Source organism: Anastrepha ludens, chromosome 2, assembly GCF_028408465.1.
Source record: "Anastrepha ludens isolate Willacy chromosome 2, idAnaLude1.1, whole genome shotgun sequence".
Classification (NCBI taxonomy): Eukaryota; Metazoa; Arthropoda; class Insecta; order Diptera; family Tephritidae; genus Anastrepha; species Anastrepha ludens.
The window spans coordinates 50896832-50917104 of NC_071498.1; the positions used below are offsets into that span (position 1 = coordinate 50896832).

At 34.5% G+C, this 20273-nt stretch overlaps 1 protein-coding gene across 5 annotated transcripts in view; it reads right to left on the reverse strand.

Annotated features, from left to right (window-relative positions):
• The window catches only part of LOC128870782 (putative epidermal cell surface receptor), a 161289-nt gene extending 141696 nt beyond the window's left edge, over positions 1–19593 (reverse strand). The window contains exons 1-3 of one of the 5 annotated variants that reach the window (XM_054113279.1): positions 19503–19593; positions 18910–19347; positions 7567–8739 (exon numbers count right to left, since the gene is read on the reverse strand). In XM_054113279.1, the coding sequence (XP_053969254.1) occupies positions 7567–8188 (622 nt within the window). In that variant the 5' untranslated portion in view covers positions 8189–8739; positions 18910–19347; positions 19503–19593. Of the gene's footprint in view, positions 1–7566; positions 8740–8802; positions 9817–18875; positions 19348–19502 lie in introns of those variants that run through there. The other 4 variants (XM_054113284.1, XM_054113280.1, XM_054113283.1 and 1 more) reach the window with 4 other exon arrangements.
• Positions 19594–20273: the final 680 nt, after the last annotated feature.

Below are 20273 nucleotides of genomic sequence, written 5' to 3' on the forward strand. Positions count from 1 at the left end.
GCGAACTATTGAGAGAATATTTTTTTCGTTTTTGTATTATTAGAAGGTGTTGCAGTAGAAGTTAACACAGTTGAGAATTTGGAATATTGAGTTAATGCGGGATAATGAAAGAGTAGGAAAAATGTTATGCAGCTGATTATTTCTATATTTAGTGCTGATTATAACTTGAGGGGAGTCCGATGAAATTGTTTGAAAGGATAGAAAAAAAGTGAGAACATTTTCTAACATTCATCAGCCAAATATTTCTGAGAAGATAAATATAATTTCTCCAAGCATATGAATTTTTGAAGTTGCTATTTGCAGCAAAGGAAATGAAACGACTTATAAATGCGTCAATGATACTTACAATTGGAGCGCCAGAATTTAGTTTTTCCATATTTTTATTTTTTTGTACAGTGAGGGGCAAACTCCCTATTTTTTTTTTTCATATTATGTGAAAAATATACAACAGATTTAAGTTTAATCGGTTTTGTTAACTAATGTTAATCGATAGAATTCGATTACACTATGTGTGAAATATGATGTCGCGCAAATGTTTGCCTTTTTCTTTAACGCAAAGTTGAGCTCGTTTTTTTGCATTTTCCATGACTTTTTTTAATGTATCTGGTCCTATGGCTGCAATTTCTTGTCGAATATTTTCTTTTAAAACTGTAAGTGTCTTCGGCTGGTTAGTGTAAACCTTTCCCTTCAAATATCCCCACAGAAAAAAGTCGGGAGCAGTTAAGTCAGGTGAACGCGGCGGCCAGTCAAAATCACCTTTTTTTGACACTAATCGACTTGGAAACATTACGTTCAATAAATAAATAGTCTAGGGTAGTCTTGTGAATTCAATTGTTGCACAGTTTGGAACTTGTACGGAAACAACTTCAAATCGATCCGTAAAATACGTCGCATTGACCTTTTACTGATGCCCAAAGCCTGAGCACCGCGTTCAGTCGAAAGATTTGGATTTTCCTGTAAAAGCTCCTGTGCAGTGGTGATATTGATGTTTGATCTAGCTCTGCGGTGTATAATTGGACGTGGCACATTACTGAGAATACCAGTAGATTTAAATTTAGCATATAATGCACGAATTGTCTTAGGATCAGGTGCTTTTTTCCGAGGAAATTTTGCACGAAACGCGCGTTGAGTCAGAATAATTGAGTTCTGATTCTTAATGTAAAGTTCGACGATTTCAGAACGTTCGACAGGTGTATACTGCGACATGGTTAGAATTCTACTGACGTCTACTTTTTAAAATGTCATACTTTAAGCCGCATTTACGTCTACGTCAAAAATTATGGCCAGTTTACATTAGGGAATCGAGTTTGCCCCACCCTGTATATACAGCCCCCGAAAAGTCAATAAATCACAACACAATTTGGACCACTTATTTTTCATAAACTTTATATAAAAATATCGTTCATTACACAGCAACTAATATTTTATAAAACAGCATTTCAAACTTAATAGGAAATTCTGAAAAATTTTAAATTTCAATCTAAAATTTGTTTACCAAAACTTCGAACTGTCTTGCACTCGTTATATTCGTATATAGAAAATGGAAAAATACCTCCAAGAAAAAAAATTATTCAAATTAAAATTCAACGCGTAGTTTTAGCCATTTCAAACTTGTACTTTATGTTACTAAAATTAGTGGCTATTAACCTGAGTACACAAATTTTAATTTTAGCTTTAATACAAATATTTCGAATTTTTATTAGGTGCGCTACTAAATTCTCGCTATTTGTCAACAGATGCCGCCAGCAGTGTATGCTAGTCGATGCTAACATAACCTAAACGTCATAAACCAAGCTTAGACCTATGGTAACAAACTGTTTCGCCACATTAGTTATTTTGTTTTGGTGTCACACACTTTTGGTTTTGTGAGAATGTCTGATTTTGGGCCGAATAATCGTCATTTGCGGGAAGTGTTGATTTCCCTCTTTCATTCGAAAGAAACGGCGGCTGAAGCGCATTGAGAGCAACAAAAAGTTTATGGAGATGCTGCTTTAAGTGAACCAACGTGCCGAGATTGGTTCCGTTGCTTCAAATACGGTGATTTTAATGGTGACGACCGTCCGCGTGAAGGAAGGCCAAAAACCTTCGAAGACGTTGAATTGGAGGCATCGCTCAATGAGGATCCGTGTCAAACGCAAGAAGAGCTTGCTTCAGTAATAGGAGTTACCCGCCAATCCATTTTCAAGCGATTGCATGTTTTGGGAATGATTCAGAAACGGGTCCTCCGTTTCTTATGAATTAAAACCAAGGGATGTCGCTTGTGGACAACTGCTCCAGGGGCAAAAAAGGAAGGGAAGAAGAGTTTTCTTCATCGCATCGTGACGGGTGATGAAAAATTGGCAGCAGTTCCATTCATATGAAGACATCAAAAAATAGTTTGATCCATGGATAGCCTCAAAAGCTGAACAGTTTTACCGCGATGGTATACGGGATCTACCAGAAAGATGGGAAAAAGGAGTAGCCTGCGATGGGCAATACTTTCAGTGATTCACTTGTAACCATTTTTTCAGAATAAAGTTGTATTTTCATAAAAAAAACAGCGGTAAGTTGGTTGCGCGCCTAATATTATTTTTTATAAAGTTTTAAACTTTAATTTATAAGATTTTTCTTGCTTATATAAAATTTATGGAAATTGAAAACAAATGAAATGAATGAAAACTGTTAACCTCTTGCACTGGATAGTCATTCAATGCACGTCGACTTGTTATCTGCAGCTGTTAAAATGTATTGTTGCTTATTTCGTAAAGCAAAGCACATTCGAAAATCTGGAAAATATTCATTTTGAAAATTTCGCTCGGAATTTGCTTTGCAGAAGAAATTTAAAAAAATGTAAATATTCCTGAATAGCCAACACGTGGAAGAACTTCTTTAGATAAAACACCATTGCGTTTGCCTGCAAAAGAGTGGGGATATTTCTCAAGAACAATTTCTCCCACACAAAGCATACAAAAACCTCAATGAAGATGTCAGGTATACGCGAAACGAAATAACAGGGAAACTGTATTTGAATGTAAGAAACGTCTTGGTTTAAATATATCACATTGTACACAATTATTATGTAATATTTATAAAATTCTTTAAAGTATTTTTTCCTTTTTTTTGTAGGGAGAACTAGCAAGTGCCGCACTCAGACATTAATTAAGTCCATTGTACTATACTTGGATTCCATTTTAATTTTCTTTAAATGTACCCAATCTCCGAAGAAATCTGAGTAGATCTTTTGGTGCCAAGGAGCCAAGAGAGAGAGGTTTGCCTCTCCATCGGTTTTCCACAACAAAGTTCATCACTTCTTGAACTGCATACACCTCCGCTTGAAACTCAGATGCATGCATTCCATGAGCAAAGAGCGGTTTTGTCCCGCTGGATTTCAAGTAGACCCCAGAGCCGGAGCCATATTCTTTCCTGGAGCCGTCCGTGAAAATGCGAAAACAGTGTTTGCCGGGCTCATTTTCTGAGTTTGACCACAACTGATCCTCTGGCCTGCAGATGACCTTCAAGGCCTCTTCTTAGAAAATAGTATTATTAATTGTAACGGGTGATCAATTAAGAGGATTTTTTTCATTTGCGTGTTTTTTACAGATCGCGCGCGAGTTGTGGCAAACTGTCATCGTGGATTTGTTGAACAGCGTTTGGCATTTCATCATGGAAAGACTCACACCGCAACAACGTCTACAAATTGTTCAACTGTATTATGAAAATCAGCGTTCTGTGACAAATGTTTTTCGTGCGCTTAGACCGCATTATGGTCAACATAATCGGCCTGCCTTAAACACTATTCGACATACCATCTACAAATTTGAATCCGAATATTCATTGGTGGATAATTCTCGACCGAATAGACCACGTCCAGCAAGAAGCATTGAGAATATAGCGGCAGTAGCAGAGAGTGTACGTGAAAACCGCGATGAATCGATTCGGCACCGTTCTCAGCAACTTGCACTGTCGTATGGAACAACTTGGTCAATTTTACGGAAGGATCTTCATTTAAAAGCATACAAAATACAGCTCGTACAAGAACTAAAGCCAAATGACCTTCCTGCACGTCACCGTTTTGCTGATTGGGCTCTTGAAAAGATTGAAGAAGATCCGCTGTTTTCGAGCAAAATAATAAAAATATATCCACCATATCGCTGACTGCTAGGAGACTAACAAAAAGGTAGACAAAGAATTTGTATGCGAGATAAAAATTATGAACGGAAATTGATTAAGTTGATATAAGTCATTTATTTCTGCGTAAGTGGTTATGAGACTGATTGGATGATTAGATATGGAATGATTTAACCAGAACCTTCTCGGCTCCATATCGTCGACTGTTACTTGGTTTTGGGAGGCATTCTTGAATAACCAAACTCGCTCGAGTTGTTAGTTGTAGTTTTCACAGCCAGTAGTTCAAAATTTTACAATTTATTATAAATTTAATTCAATAAATATATAAATAGTTGTAATTTAAGGTCAGCCCATTTTAAGTTTGCATTGCCTTCTAGGAGAATTGCTACTAATTGTGAGTCGCAATTTGAAGTAATCTATAATGATCATAATCATCTTTTCACATACATATATTGGCTGAATTCGAGTCAACACATTAGTTATGGAATGTTTTAGTGAGAATGAGACAACGCTCAATAATATTTGACGCCAGAAATTGTTTTGATTTTGCTTCTGAAAATTCAGTGTGAGGAAAATGTATCATAGAAAAACTTAACTTCAGAACACATTTTATTTGCCTATAAGAGTTATATTAGACTTTCTTAGTCCACGCAATCAAGTGTCGATTCCGGCCGGCCTTTTTTGAAGAAAAAAAATAAGTACAACCTGCTAATAGTTCAAAGTTTTAGGCGGCAACAGCTATTACTCCTCGCAGCATTAAAGCAAAAGGCGACTCAAAAGGGCTTTGTGCGAGTTGGTAAATAAAATGAATATGAGTTTTTCCCCAATTAATAACACTTCCGTAATTTTATAGACAGAACTGTTCTGGGGACATCAATTGTAATTACGTTATTCAGCTGGTTACCGAACGCCTCCACTCGCACCCAACATAAGTCGAGAACAGCGGCTTCACTCCACTCATTCCAACTCAGTCTTTCCTTTGTGGACTTTGGCTTTAACATAAAATGAGTGTCATTTTTAAAGAAACAAAAACAAAAAAAAAATTATTATAAAAATATATTTTCATTGAAAATTCGTTGTTAGGTTGTTTTATCATTTCGTTTTCATGAAGTTTCGTTTTCTCATCGAACAGATGCTTAGCACTTCTCACTAAACAGACTTCACAGTGTTGCATAGCGCAGTCAACGTTAAAAGAAAGTGTGCACCACTTATTGACATGTTTCGACTATTTATTTATGTACTTTTTAATTTCAATTATTCCTTTACAAAAGCACAGTTCATACTACAACAAAAACCATATAAAGCAAAGTTTCAAAATTTGTAAAAATTTGTCAAAAATCAATTTCCATCAAATATTCAAACTTTTTACGCAGAATTTTAAAATTTAGAAATTGCGAATATGCAATTTTAAAGCTCATTAGTAAAGTGCAAGTACAATCATACCGATTTTTGATAATTTTTTTGTCTTGTGCCTTTTCTGCACTTAACTTTTCGTTTGTATGGAAGAAAACACCAAACCCCGTCAATAGGAAAAATTGTCAAAAAATATTTTTGTTAAGCGCAATTTTCAGGTAGATCAGAAATCACACAGATTTTTGAGAATTTTTTGTCTTGTGCCTTTTCTCCACTTAACTATTCGTTTGTATGGAAGAAAACACCCAACCCCGTCAGTAGAAAAAATTGTCAAAAATCATTTTTGTAAAGCGGAAGTTTTAAGTAGGTCAGAAGTCACACAGATTTTTGAGAATTTTTCGTTTTGTGCATTTTCTCCACCTAACACCTACTATTACTTTTTCATTAAGAAGAAAACACCCAACACCCTCAGGGAAAAAAATTGCCAAAAAGCAACGCGATTTTTGAACCACTCAAAATTTAATTATCTATAAAACTGCATACCCGAAATTTTTCTAAAAATTCTGAGTATTAAGCTACAAGTTTTGATGCAAATTCAATGAATATTTATAAATTGTATACGAAGTTGGAAATTTTACTCTATATGATTTTTGTTGTTGCACGAACTATATTTTTTATAAAAAAATAATTAAAATTACAGAATTAATAAACAAATAGTCAAAACCGAGGCAAAAGTTGTTTTCACGTTGACTGGAGAATCTGAATTGGCATTTAATAATTTGAATTACCCTATGATAAACTGGTTTCCTATTAATCTTAAGGGGTTAGGTGGGTTTCAGAGGTTGAAAAAAAGAAGATTTTGACTATTTTTTTTTTAGTATATAAAATCATATATTTTATTTAAACAACTCACTATATCTAAGATACATATATTATATAAATAGTATTTTGTGAAATTTTTATTTAAAAAATCCGAAAACTCAGCCGTTGGTACCTCATCTTCCTTGACGTCTCAAAAAAAAAATGCTCTTGCCGTGGACAGCATAACTCATTATTGGTTCATCTAAAATCAAAACACCAAAAGGATTTCGTTGGTACATGGATAAATCTCGTTGTTGTACTAAGGAAAAAAAGTCCAAATTTGAATTTTTTTTTTGCTTTGAACCAAAGAACACATTTTTTAGTGAAATTTTCGCATACATTGGCTAAAAAAAATAGTTGTAATTAATAAAAAGAAAAAATCCTTCATTCAATAACTAGATAATATTATTTTAAAGATTTGTACAAAATTTGAACTAAATCGCTTTGTAACTTTTCGAGATATCGTGTCCACCGACTTAAAAAATGGAGTTTTGAGATAAACACCTATACCTGCGAAGCGCTCAACTGACGTGGCCTAATGGGAGGAACTTCTGAAGGGTCTATCTCTTAGAATTTTACTCGGATCGACTTAAAATTTTAGGAGAGTATTTTAAACATACTGTACTTACTATTTAATGAGACAAAAAAACAAAAATCGATTTTTTGAAATTTTCAAACCCACATTACCCCTTAAATTACCCAAATATTTTGAATTGTCAATTAGGTTCTTGTTAGACCATAGGCTTTGAGTTTTCAAAGGCAATCAATGTTAGTCAATATGAGATTCCCAAATCACTTTTCAATGCCTCAACATCAACATAGAAAATATGAATATTATTTTGCCTTGTTTTTCTATGCAGCATCTGCTCTTTTACTTAAATAAATTCATAAGAAAATTGCTACTTTTTTAGAATGCAAAGTTAAAACAAGTAACTTCTGTAAAAAAAATTATCTCAAATTTTAAAACATTTTTTTTTTGTTTCTATCTTTCATAGAGCCTTTGTTAATATGTTTAGGTACCTTACACCATTTCGTTACTTAGTACGATAATTTTTCTACAATTCTGTGCTCAACTTTATTTTCATATGTTCCTGGCAACAGCCCAATTGTCTAATACCTTGTAATTTATTATCATTTTCTCCAAATTACAGTACAATTTTCCATACCAATTATTTGAAAAAAATTAAGAAGAGGAAGAAAATAAAGAATGCATATGTTATTATTCTAATGTATGCGGTAACTTACCAATAACATCCAATTTGTGCACAACATTGCTGCCTTCCTCGTTGGCCATCACTGCTGCTGCTGGTGACGCCGTCGCGGCTGACGTCTCTGTGGTAGTTAGCAAATGTGCATCGTCTGGCAATGCTGTGCCCGCTGCTGCTACTGCTGCTGCTTCGGTTGTTATTGGAACAGCAGGAGCAGACGATGTTGAAGTCATTGAACTATCAACACTGAACACAGCACCGGTAGACTCCTCCACTGCATTTGTGGCCATTGTGATGCCAGCTTCTTCGACTGTTTGTAACGTTGCATTCATAGCATGCTCAGCATTTGCTGTTGTTATTATTGGTAATGTAGCTATTGTTGTTGTTGTTATTGCTGCATCGCCGGGTACTGTTGTTACTACAACTGTAGCAGGCATAGTAGGCGCAGCATCACTGCTAGCCGTAGTTGTTGCAACTATGTGTAGATTTGCATCATTACTCTGCACCTCCTGAGCTTTGGCCGTTTGTGCGCCGAACAAAAATAATCCACAAAATACGGTGATGAGAAATAGACGCGCATAGTTTAATGTTTTCCTTGTTGTTGTTGTCGTTGCTGGCATAGTCGCGCATTTTCTTCGTTTGCCGTATTGCGCGTACATTGCGGAATTTTTTGCCTTTCCTTCGACTTATTTGTTATTATTATTAGTTGTTGCTTTTTTTTTTTTGTATAATTTTTTATGCAATTTGTTTATTTTTTTTCTCGCGCTGAAAATTTGTGTGCGCCAATTTAATTCGTATAAAGAAAAATTTTTTTTGTGTTGGTTTTCTTGTTATGTTGGCTGTAAAATTTTTCAATTGCACTTCCCTGTTTCGCCAGCTGGTTATTTCGTATGATTTTTTTGTGTTTTTTCGCCTCTCATCAAAGTGGCAGTTTCACGAATATTCATTTGAATATACGAATATATTTGTGTGTATAACTTAACGATTTTCAGCGTCGCTTACTCGACCACAAATTGACTGGGAACATTGGTTTTTGTTTTTTTTCACTTCACGTGGTATTGCTTATTAAACACCAGTCGTTATTTTTAACTTTTTGGAGCGCGCAATTAAGGTCACTTTAGTATATTTTGCGATAGTCGTTTGACATGATTTTTACAAGAATATAAAGAGTTATCGAATTTCGCAATCACATTTTTTCTGCTAAAATTAACTGTAAAAATACAAAGATAGATATTTACTTATTCATTTGAGTGCCACAAGTGCTCTTTCGTACATTAATTTTCCGTTAGAGTCATACTCATTTATTCACCATAGGCCACCAGTGTCCACAATCAAGTTGCTCGCTTAAGTCTTTTGCTTTACAATAACCTCAGCTTTACGTTTGCCATCATTTTCAATTTAAGTGCTAATTGCATATAGATATTCCACTCTTTAATAACGGATATTGACAATTCGCACACTGCTAAGAACTTTATTGCCTTATAAGCTGTATTATGATATTAAGCTAATTTACATTTGCAAATAGAGTCACACACTACTACTCCTCTCTACATTAATTGAGTAATAACAACAACAGCTATGTTTATCCAGCATGTAATTATGCGCGCTATATCCACCTAAAAGGAGGTTAATACGATGATAATAATTACAATAAAAAAAACTGTAAAAAGCAGTAACAATTATAGCATGTGTTCGTATAGCAACCCACAACAATGCAGCTATTGGATAACTGCGGAAGAAATACAAATACAAGAGAGTGCATTCATGCATCCATATACATACATATACGAACCGCGCAAATTGACCATAGTGGAGAATTATGAGATGAGAACTTAGAATTTTGTGTAGGTTTGCTGCCAAAGTCACGTAAAATTACAAAAACAAGCAGAGTTAGTGCAAAAAAGGAATACAAAAACCGAAGTGCAAAAAAACAAAATACGATATACGAAAGTCTGCTAGAAAAGTTAGCAAAGTTAGAAACCGGTCTTTGGTAGGACATATCAAATGGCAAAGTGGGAGAATTTTTTTCTGCATTGCACTCATACAAGAGTTGCGCTGCATGATGGGAACTGGTCAGAGCTCGTTTTTCTTTCTTGAATTTAATGTGATATTCTTTGAGACTATTTTTGGATGATTTCGATGCTATCGTTTGTTTTTATGTTGTTTGTTTTTGTGTTTTTTGTTTGTGTTTCTTTTTAATTAGGTTTTTGCGAATTTAGTGTTGCATTCTTAAAAATTCTTTTTGGATGATTTCGATCTGGTAATTTGCTTGTTGTTCTTGTTTTTTGTTAATCCACGAATGCATCAAAAAAGAGGTTACTAAGGTCATCATTAAAATATCAAAGTAGTTGAAGCAGTCAAAGTGCTTTTGTAATATACGCTAATTGATAGTACCTTAAATTGTCTTATATTTGAGACTTTTTCAAATATATTTAATTAATTTCTAAGCTATTTGGTTTTATATTCACACGCAAATATTGTTGTGTGGGTGTGAAAAATCGAGTGAGTGGAAACGACGGAGCGGACGAGAAATAGTGGACGGTCTCATTCCAGTGATAGTAATAGACGCGCCTATAGCGGCAGAATTGTATTACCTTCCAAACCAACTTTCACACCCGCACAAGTATTTGATATTCACTGCAAAGGATCTGAGAATCAAAAATGTGATATTTCCGTCGCGCTTCAAAGAAGTGACGTACATAAAATTTGCAATTAAAAATTTTCAAATTAAACTTATCTTCAAAATTCTAACATTTTAGTAATGACTTAAGTATTTTTGCCTCATTATTTGAAGCATATTCCGCATTCAGTTTTTTGTCTCAATGGCTTGCCAAGAAATTCTTGCCACATTCTGATCACTTATCTGAAACAACAAACTCTATCCCAAAAGCCCCGCTGGGCCAGAAAAACTACTCCGAGGAGCATTGAAATTTACCAAAGAATCATCGACTTTGAATTAAGATATATTTCTCTCATATTTCTATTAAAAATTGTATGTAGTTAGCAGTGAATTCGGTATAAGTATAGATAAGGTTCCCTTAATTATGCCGATTTGGGTAAAAAATATAAAAAAACCTTTATTTGAAAATTCCAGTTATCAACAACAAAAAAATGTATTTTCAGTGGAACGTAGAAAAATATGTTTTTAATTTGTTATAAAAATCTTCCTTACTAATTGTTAAAAAATGTACTTGTTGTCAGTTATACAGATGTATGATTAATGTGGGAAATAATAATAATAAAAAAAATTGATAAAAACTATAATTCGCATGTTTGCTTGCCCAGTTGTTTAAATTTTTCATATTTTTACATATTTTTTTACATTTACTTTACGTTTACATATTTTTCATGTTTTAATCAAAGTATTTCTGCGTAGATCTTCTTTTGGGATAAGTTGCTTTTAGCTGCATTTAAAGAAAACTAACCTTAATCACTCAGATTCGGAATATAAATTTCTGAAGAAAAGAGACGAAAGCAAAGGTGTAGAAGGTCAAATCCAAATTGTGGAATTAAAATTTGAGCTTCGCCTATACACCAATTCGCAATATTTCAATCTTTGTTACGTTTGTGGCACAACCACTGAAGTGTACGTTAAATTTCTTGCCATTCTTTTTATTCTCCTTATACTTACGATTGCGTTTTAAGGATAACTAAAAGTGAAAGTGGCGATTTTTACAAGGTGGCGCAAAATTAATCACCCTATCGGAAGATTTCCAAATGGAGTTATACGTAAAATTATATCAACTACTTGTGATCTAGACAGCTGAAGTATACAAACCGACAAGCATGGGGGGCCATAGAGGTCAATATAAAGGCTTCCATCACTCAAAATCGTTTTTTTATTTAGTAAAAAATTATTCAAAATTAAAATTGGATGATTAATTTTTCACCTCTTTATATAACATCTGAATCTATTGATCAAACAAGTTGCATTTCATTTTTATAGCGGAATATCCTTGCTGATAATTGGTATAAGCCAATGCAAATGAAATAGAAACACATACAAACAGTTGTAAGAAGCCCAAAAAGATTTGATCTACAAAAAATAACAACTGATGAATAATTGGTGCTCGCAGCTATTTGCAAGATAGTTCAGATTTATGATGAGAAAACTCTTAGTTCTTCCGATTTCCTCTCACTGTGCATTCATAGTTAGTCATTATCCTGCAAGAAACTCTAGACATACATTTCACAAGTGCCGCATTTAGATAATTTATCTCCTTTTAACTTGTGTATATTGAACAAACTAAAAATGTAACTCGAAGCAGAATATTTCAAACGGTAAAACGGGCTCATAGTAATTAAAAATATTAATGGTACGTACACTTCTGTTAGGTGCTTAGCCGAGCGCCTCCTTCTATTTGTAGTGACCGTCTTAATGTTGTTGCCCAAAGGGCGGATACTACAGATTTAAGCCGACTCCGAGTGGCAGACATTTCTTATGAAGAGCCTTTTCATGGATCTCATGGATCTCATGGATCAAAGTACACTCGGAGGCTTACCATTGCCTGCCGCGGGGCGACCGCTATTAGAAAACACTTTTTATAATGGCAGATATTTTTTATGAGGAGCTTTTTCATGACAAAAATACACTCGGAGGCTTACCATAGCCTGCCGCGGGGCGACCGCTATTAGAAAACACTTTTTCTATCATTTTGCTGTTTCATAACCGGAGATTCGAACTTACATCAATACCAAATAGCTACACTGAATGAAAGCCGTTTCCTAAGTCCTAAGTTTAATAACCTTTTCGACACTTTTACGCCAGTTAACTCTTTAGTAATCCCCTTAGCAATTGACCATTTTTTTTGCTTATGACATTTCATGTTCAATTCTAATTACATTAGCCTTAGTTATTGCCCTTTTTCTGTCCATTTCTTCTCTAGCAATTATTCGATATTTAAATTTCACATCCCCCTCATATTGCCCCAACAATAAACAGCTGCATGCACTATTCAAAATATGGAATTTATTCCTATTGACTCTCAGCATTTGATGGAATCTATGTAGCTTCACTCTAAGTTGCAAAAATATTATAATGCAAAATATTATCTGTAGATTCATCTAAGACTGCGCCCACTGCTTCATAATTATCTTACATTTTTAGTAGAAAATAAAAAAATATTTATTTGCGAATCGCAGCATACTTTTATTGCATATAATTTATTCAGCAGCTTTGTCTGTCAAAAAATTGATTAATTGCTCTTTATAGTTTTCATTCGCCTATTTATTAGCTTAACGCGAAAATTTATTTTGGAAGTACCATTTTTTTATATCAGCTGTAAATTCTATGACTTGCAACAGACATTGTAAAGTTATTCAATCACGATTGGTGGCCAATATTTGCCACTTATTGTATAAATTGGTAATACTATTGTAAATACATAAAATTCTAAATAGAGTCATAGTAAGAATTTGAAACACCTCTAAACACTTTTTAAACAATTTTTTTTTTTTAATTTTTTCTTTTCAACCGTTAGTAAGCCTTTATGCTTATACAGTTTCTAGCAAAAGGAAAAGTTCTATATCTTCTTTAAGAGACAAATTTATGCAGAAAGGGGTTAAAGCGGATTGGGAAGATTATGGCAATAGTTATTAAAAATGTCGATAAAATTATTGTACTTTACTCCATTGAGTTGGCTTTTACCTGTGTATATCGAACTTAAAGACAACCTTCACTCTAATCACGGAAGGGAATAGGCGTAAACTTGTCAGCACCAAACAGCAGAGAACTGGTTCGTGCTTACATGATTTTAACACTGAAGAAAGCAGACATTCTCCTCAATAAGTCACGCATAATGGCTGGGTTAACTGCAGTATAAAACCCAGCTAAGTATTAAGCGTTGTTTGAAGTGCTTTGACCGAGGGCACCTAACATGAAATTGTAAAAGGCCCGACAGAAGGAGTCAGGGTCTCTGCATTAGATGCGACGAACCGGGCCATGCATTAAAATCCTGAAATGTGGTTTGTGCTCTGAAGCGAATTACAGTTCGACTAATCATATACCGGCATCGGGATGACGCAATTCGCAGCAGATGGACGGCTAGGCTAATAAAAGGAACATCGATGAATTCAATTTTTAAAAACCCCAAATTGTTTCGGGGCAGAGGTACCTATTTCCCTTAATGCCCCACAAAGCGAACGGCCCTCTGGAGTAATGCGAAAGCGGTTCCAGGCTGGGTGAAGGTTCAAAACGAGGGGTAGTTTTTTAGTCGCCGGGCATACCATTGTCCTGACGACAGATTTGATGATGAAAAAAAAAACTGGGTTACAGAACTTTCACAGCTTGTTATTAGTAAACTATATTACTCTTCACTTGGCCCTGTCACAGAAATATTTAAAATATCTTGCTTATAGTTTACGCGGGCCGACATTTATTTTATGGAAGCAAACATTCAACACCGACAGGAAAAAAATTGTCAAAAATCAATTCGATTTTTGAGCTGCATTAAATTTGTACTTTATTAGAATAAAATTTAATGGACTATAATTCTGCATACTAGAAAGTTTTTCAAAACTTCGAAAATTTTCCGAATTTTTTTTAAGCTTTCACAAAATTTGAAAATTAAGTTTATATGGATTTTGTAATAGAATGAACTACATTTACATAAAAAATATTATTGAAAATAAGTAAGAAACTTAGAAAATTGGTGCATAAGTTTTTGTGTTATAGTTATTTATGTTTGCGTGTTAATCAAATGTTATAAATAAAACTTAACAATTCTTTTAAAAGCTAATATTATTCACGTGTTATCAAATTCGAAAAAAATACTAAAAAAATGAATACTTCGGTTTTTAAAGAGTCATATTGCTTGAAGCAATCAGAAATAGGGGACTATCAGTGGTCCATTGCTCCAATTTAGAACTCTAGGACTTGATGATGATGATGACGGGATTATGAAGTATTTGCAATTTATAATGCCGGACATTTTAAGATTCTATCATTTGTTATTGGCTTAAAATTTTACTTTCCTGTTTTAGCTTTGTTGGGAACAAATCAACAAGAGCATTTTCTAAGAACTTGTGTAAAATTGGTCGTTTGCATATTTTTGATGTATGCGTTGCCAAATGGGACCCTTTCGTAACAGCCAAGCGAAATATTAGGAGTATATTTGACTCTAATACCTGCTCTGCAGCAAAATGTATGCAATTACTTTGCTAAAGTTCAAACAAACTTTGAAACTTTGAACTTATCAAAAACCAATCACCGATCTCGCTCTCAACGAGAGGTGAATAATAGCGAACTAAAGTTCACCTTTGAGTCTGATTCATGAAAAGGGTGTATATGAGTTATAGTTGATGTAAAGGGTGGTTAAGTGTCAATGGCCGGTGTTGATTTTGAATCAAATGCAATTTTTTAGGAAATTATTGTCATTTCTCTTTATGTAACAAAATATCGGCCAAAAAGACGCCGCGGTCTCGGCGGCAAACCTCCATCCGATGGTCCAAATTGTCGATGACAGTGAGGCAAAATTGAGGTTCTATACCGTTAATGTGCCGAATTATCTCCACCTTAAACTCTTGAATTGTTGCTGGCTCATCGATGTACACCTTATCTTCCACTTAACCCCAAAGAAAGGAGTCCAACGGTGTCGTTGAGGTTTAGGTGTGGTTCACATTCAACATCGGCCCTTGAAATTTAACCACCCTTTATATTGCATATTGTATATATTGATACAAAAAGCAAAAGCAAGAATAAAATCTGAGATTATTCCACAAATCATCTCTTTAATTAATGCATAATAATGCAAGATGACCGGGTGCTCAAATAGTTACCGCAAAAATAATATTTGGAGTTGGAATTCACCAGATTCCAGGCTAAACATCTATGGTATGCCACTGGATACTGCAGTTTGGGAAACTATTTTGGCTGAAAAATTTAGTTTGATTCCGGCAAACAATTTTGTTTGATTTGCAAAATCGGCCTGCTAGGAATTCATTGATTCTCATTGCAAGGACTGGAAAATTTTGCTAATAACTCACACACAATTTGCTTTATTATATTATCCTATTTTTTTGTGTTGTACCCTCTTTTATTAGAGAACTCTATAGTTATGCTTGAAATGGATTCGAAAAATTTCAGGTGAATTTAAAATTAATAAAAATATGAATGTAAGAAGTATTACAATTCATAGCGATAATTCGAAAAGAGTTTTTCCCCGCAAGTATTATTTGAGAGTTCGATGGTTACAGTTTGACATTTAAATTGGAAAAAGGCTAGAGGAATTAAAAAAAGCCATAGGCTTATCAAATTGATCAAATATGGTGAGTGTATTTGAGTAGAGTCAAATGTGCAGCAGGAGATTTTCAGAGGATTGAAGCTTTGAATTCTCAAAAGAGCTAATGAATCAGTCGCTCTTAATGAGAGGTGAATAATGACGAACTAAAGTTCACCATTGAGTCCGATCCGTCCAAGAGTGTCTATGAGTTATTGGTGAAATAGACTGCATTCAGCTGAACGAATTGACGCAAAAAGTTGCGAAAAGCTAGTTGAGTCTGCTCAGCAGATGAATCGGCGATTAAAGTTTAGATATATCATCGCTCTTAGCATGATGGGTTCCTCGTAGCTGATAATTTACCACAAAAGTAATCATTGTCATCTGCGTAAACAACCCAAATATGGGTTTACGTAGATGACATCGCTGTTCCCTCGAGGAATAAGAACGATTTAAAAGCAACATTTTTAAAAATTTGTTAAATTGCGAACGGTATTGATCTGTTTGTAAATGAGAGTGAAACCCATTATTTGCTGAAGTCGAAACGGCCTACACAGGTGCCAACTTTTCATGTACGAGCTTATAATTTTGAAGAAGTGCAGCATTTTAAGTATTTGGGAGTTATGTTCGCATGTAGCAGTGATTAAAGTTCTGCAGTCAGAACGGACGTGAAGTATAGATAGACTCAGTTGCTGACTGCGCGCTGATTGCCAGCATGAAAAGAAAAGTTTTAAGAAAGATTTTTGGCTCAATAAGAATGGATGATGGTACCTATAGAATCCGGTACTACTACGAACTAAACGGTCTCACTCAAAATGTGGCAACTGTGCGTTTTATTAAGGCGCAGCGCATACTACGGCTAGGTAATTTTACACGTATGCCTGCTGACTGTGACGTAAAGAGAGTCATGACGCGAAAGCTAATGGGCTTAAAAGCCAAAGGATAGACGAATAGACCATAGAAACCGATGAATAGACGCAGTGAAACACGATCTCAAAGATTTGGGAATACGTAACAACAAAGCAAAAGCTCAATACCAACCGCTTTGGAGAAACATTGTGCAAGAAGCTTTGACGCTCGCCGGGTTGTAAAGAGGAAGAAGAAGAATTATTGGAAACTGCAAATGGTAAAGAAATATAGCGCCGTTTGTATCGTGGAAAAAATATGGATTCTTCATGTGACTACCAAGATCTCTTGAAACAATAGATTTTTCCTGAGTAATCAAAGTCAATGAAGATCAAGAAGGATCTGCTTACAAACCAGGACATGACAACAGTTTTTTGAGAACCGAAGGATGTCTTTTACCTCGTTTGCTTTGGAAGATGGTAAAGAATTTATTTACATTAGATCAATACGAGACCAATTTAAGGCAAAATTTTTCATATCTGGCAAAGATGAAGTTTTCTTTTACCAGGATAACAAAGTTTCGTCGCAAAAATCACAGAATTACTGGAATTAGATTGCAAATTGCTTATTTATCTAGATAATTCTTCAAATTTGAAGCAAAAATGACTACACTTGACAAGAATAAAATCTGCTTTCTACCAGAAGAACATAAATTAGCAGTCACAATCGGGAAATAGCGTGAATTATGGTAGCAAGAGGTTTTTTCATTCGGCATATTATCCAAATTTAGCCCCATATGACAATTTTTGGTTTTCATTGACTTGACTATTTTTTTCAAGTAAGAAATCATAAAAATATTGAACTAAGTGCAGGGCACTAAAAGTGGACTACTTTAAAGAATTATTTTTTTACCAAATCGGGAAGTCCGTGTTCCAATTTAATTTATTGCACCTCCCTCGTAAATAACTAGAAAAAGTGTAGTCATAAAGTAGACGACAAAATTTCATTTCAGTGTTAATTTGCCCATTAAAAAATATCTTGAGTATAAATAAAACTTATTCAGTCATTAATCGAGGCATAAATAATACCGAAGGCAGTAATAGAATTTTTTTTGCAAAATTTGATTTTTATCATTAATAAACTAGCACTTCTGCATGCATTGGCATTTTTAAATTTATTTAAAAAAATTGATATTTTTTATACAGATTTTTCGTTTGATGTCGTTGTCAATAAGCCCTTTCAATTCTATTGACACCTTCCTCAAACTGATGTCATTTTGCTTATAGCCATATAGTTTTGTAATTTCTAGTCATACTTTTTGCTGAAAAATTTTTTTAATTTTTTTAATTTTAATTTTTTATTTCTTTTTTATTATTTCCAGTTTGCATTTGTTGGTAACTTTTCACTTTTTTGGCCTTTTAACTTGTTTCTTTGAATGTTAAGATTCTTATTTCTTATTTGATTTCAACCTAAAACTTGATGTGGCTCTTTTGTCTATGGTTGCTGTTGTTGTTTTTGCTACATTTCATATAGCCGCCATGTAAATGAGTTGGCAGTGGTGGTAACCTGTAGCCTGGCCCGTGCAGAGCAACACAAAGCAGACAACCATACAGGCGCGTATAAGAACTTGTTCCGCCACAACTCGTTTAAGGCTATGAAAGTTCGGCAGCGCGAGCTGTGGTTGATTAGTTTGCTGGTTGGTTTGGTTTTTTTCATTTGTATTTTGTTTTTTACTGGCACTTTGGTAGACACAATATGAAGTAATGGCATTTTTTATATATTTCCAATTCAAATCTTTTCAATAAATTAGCGAATGGAAAAACAAGCGTAAGATAATCTTTTTTTCACCGCTGCAGTGGTGGAAATACTTTCATATATGAGCAGATTTTATTTTTATTTTTTATATGTTGTGTTTTGGAGTTAAAACTTGAGCTATTTTATTATTTATGGAAACACTTCTTATAAAAATAACAAAAGAAATTATTATTTATGAAAAATTTATTGTTATCAGCACTTCAAGTCGTTGCCTTTTCAAAATGGATATGTGAGCTAAAAAATTTAAGCGTAGATATTCAATTATATGATTTATAAAACACTGCAACCTATTTTGATGGTCTCAATTTGTTTTATTCATTTGATTTTTGATTTGCTTAATTTGTTTTTTGGTTGCCGTTTTTAATTTTACTTTTATTATTTGTGTCTTTTCACAAATTTTTCACATATGTATATACATTTATATATTTCCACAATCTAAGCACTACAGTTTTCAAAGCACTCTGCCTACCGGCACTCAGTTCAAATACTATTTGATTATTTACCCGTCACTCTATCCGTTGCGCTGGGCGTTTTCACCCATTCCAACCAAAACACGAACTCGTACTGAAACCGCTGCTAGACGGGCCAAGACGATAGTCCCCAATGTTGGTTGGTAAAACCAGTTAGTCAGTTCATGCAAAGGCAAAAACAACAATGGCAAAAATAATAAATTCGAGCAGCTTAAAGAGTTGACCGCGCAGTCATCAACAGATGAGTTGAGATTCTCACATATGTGTATGTGTATGTTTGTATTTGCCGTATGCGGCTCCACAATCGTTTCCAATAAATCCCATTCCAAGTTGTTTCAATTGTTTTGTTGTTGCTTTTGCTGCTGCGAAATGAAATCGTTGATTTGCTTATTGAATATTGTGGAGTTGCTGCTGTGGTGAATTTCAATTGTTGCCCTTGTGCAAACAAGTGATCATCTCTGCTTTTGCGCTCTCAAATGCAAACAAAAACAAAAAATTAACTGGTAAAAAAAATGTTATTAGCTTTGTGTTTTAATTTTACTTTTGCACCACATTTTAGACACGTAGTATTCCTCTCACTATGCAGTCGCATACCAGTTACAGCATGCTTTGCCAATGGTACTAACTTCGTTGGCCATCGATTGTGGACTTGGCAGCGATTGTCACTGAATTTTGTGCCTATCACTTCTTACTCGTTAGAGCACTAACGCGAAATAATACAATACAAAAAAGCAGCAGTAAAAACTATAACAAGCACAATGCGCTCAACGTAGTTACTAACCAACAATAAAGTGAGTGGCTTATTAAGTCTATGCTCTACGCTCTTGTTTATTCATTAAATATTAAACTAAGTACGATGTGCTCTCATTCAACATTCAATGTGGTGAATTTTCTCTAATATGTTGGAACTCCGCGCAACCCTGCAGAGCAGCTGAGTAAGCATTTCGTTCGACTTTTAGCATCAACTAACCACGGCAAACGCAAAATTAACTTGAGAGCGAGAGTTGGTGAGCCAAATAAAATATTACGTATATTACTCATAGCAAGCGAGCGACTGGTGCAGCATGCCCGATAAGTGAGCGTACATACAATCACTTGCATTCGCCTACATACTAAATAATAATAAAAAAGAAATATATATTCGTAATAAAATACATACATATTCAGTGAACGTTCACGCATTGCTCGTGATTAGAGTGGGGAGTAGTAGCCGTAACAAATATATGTACATACGTAAAGCCATTCGCTGTTGGTGTCGCTGCCAAATGAAGCGTTCATCCTCGCAGACAGACTGAATGACTGACTGACTGGCTGATTGGCTGCGTGACTATGGGCTATGCAATGTCTCACATGTGTGTGAAATACCCGCAACCGATTCCGTTTCAATGACAGCCAAT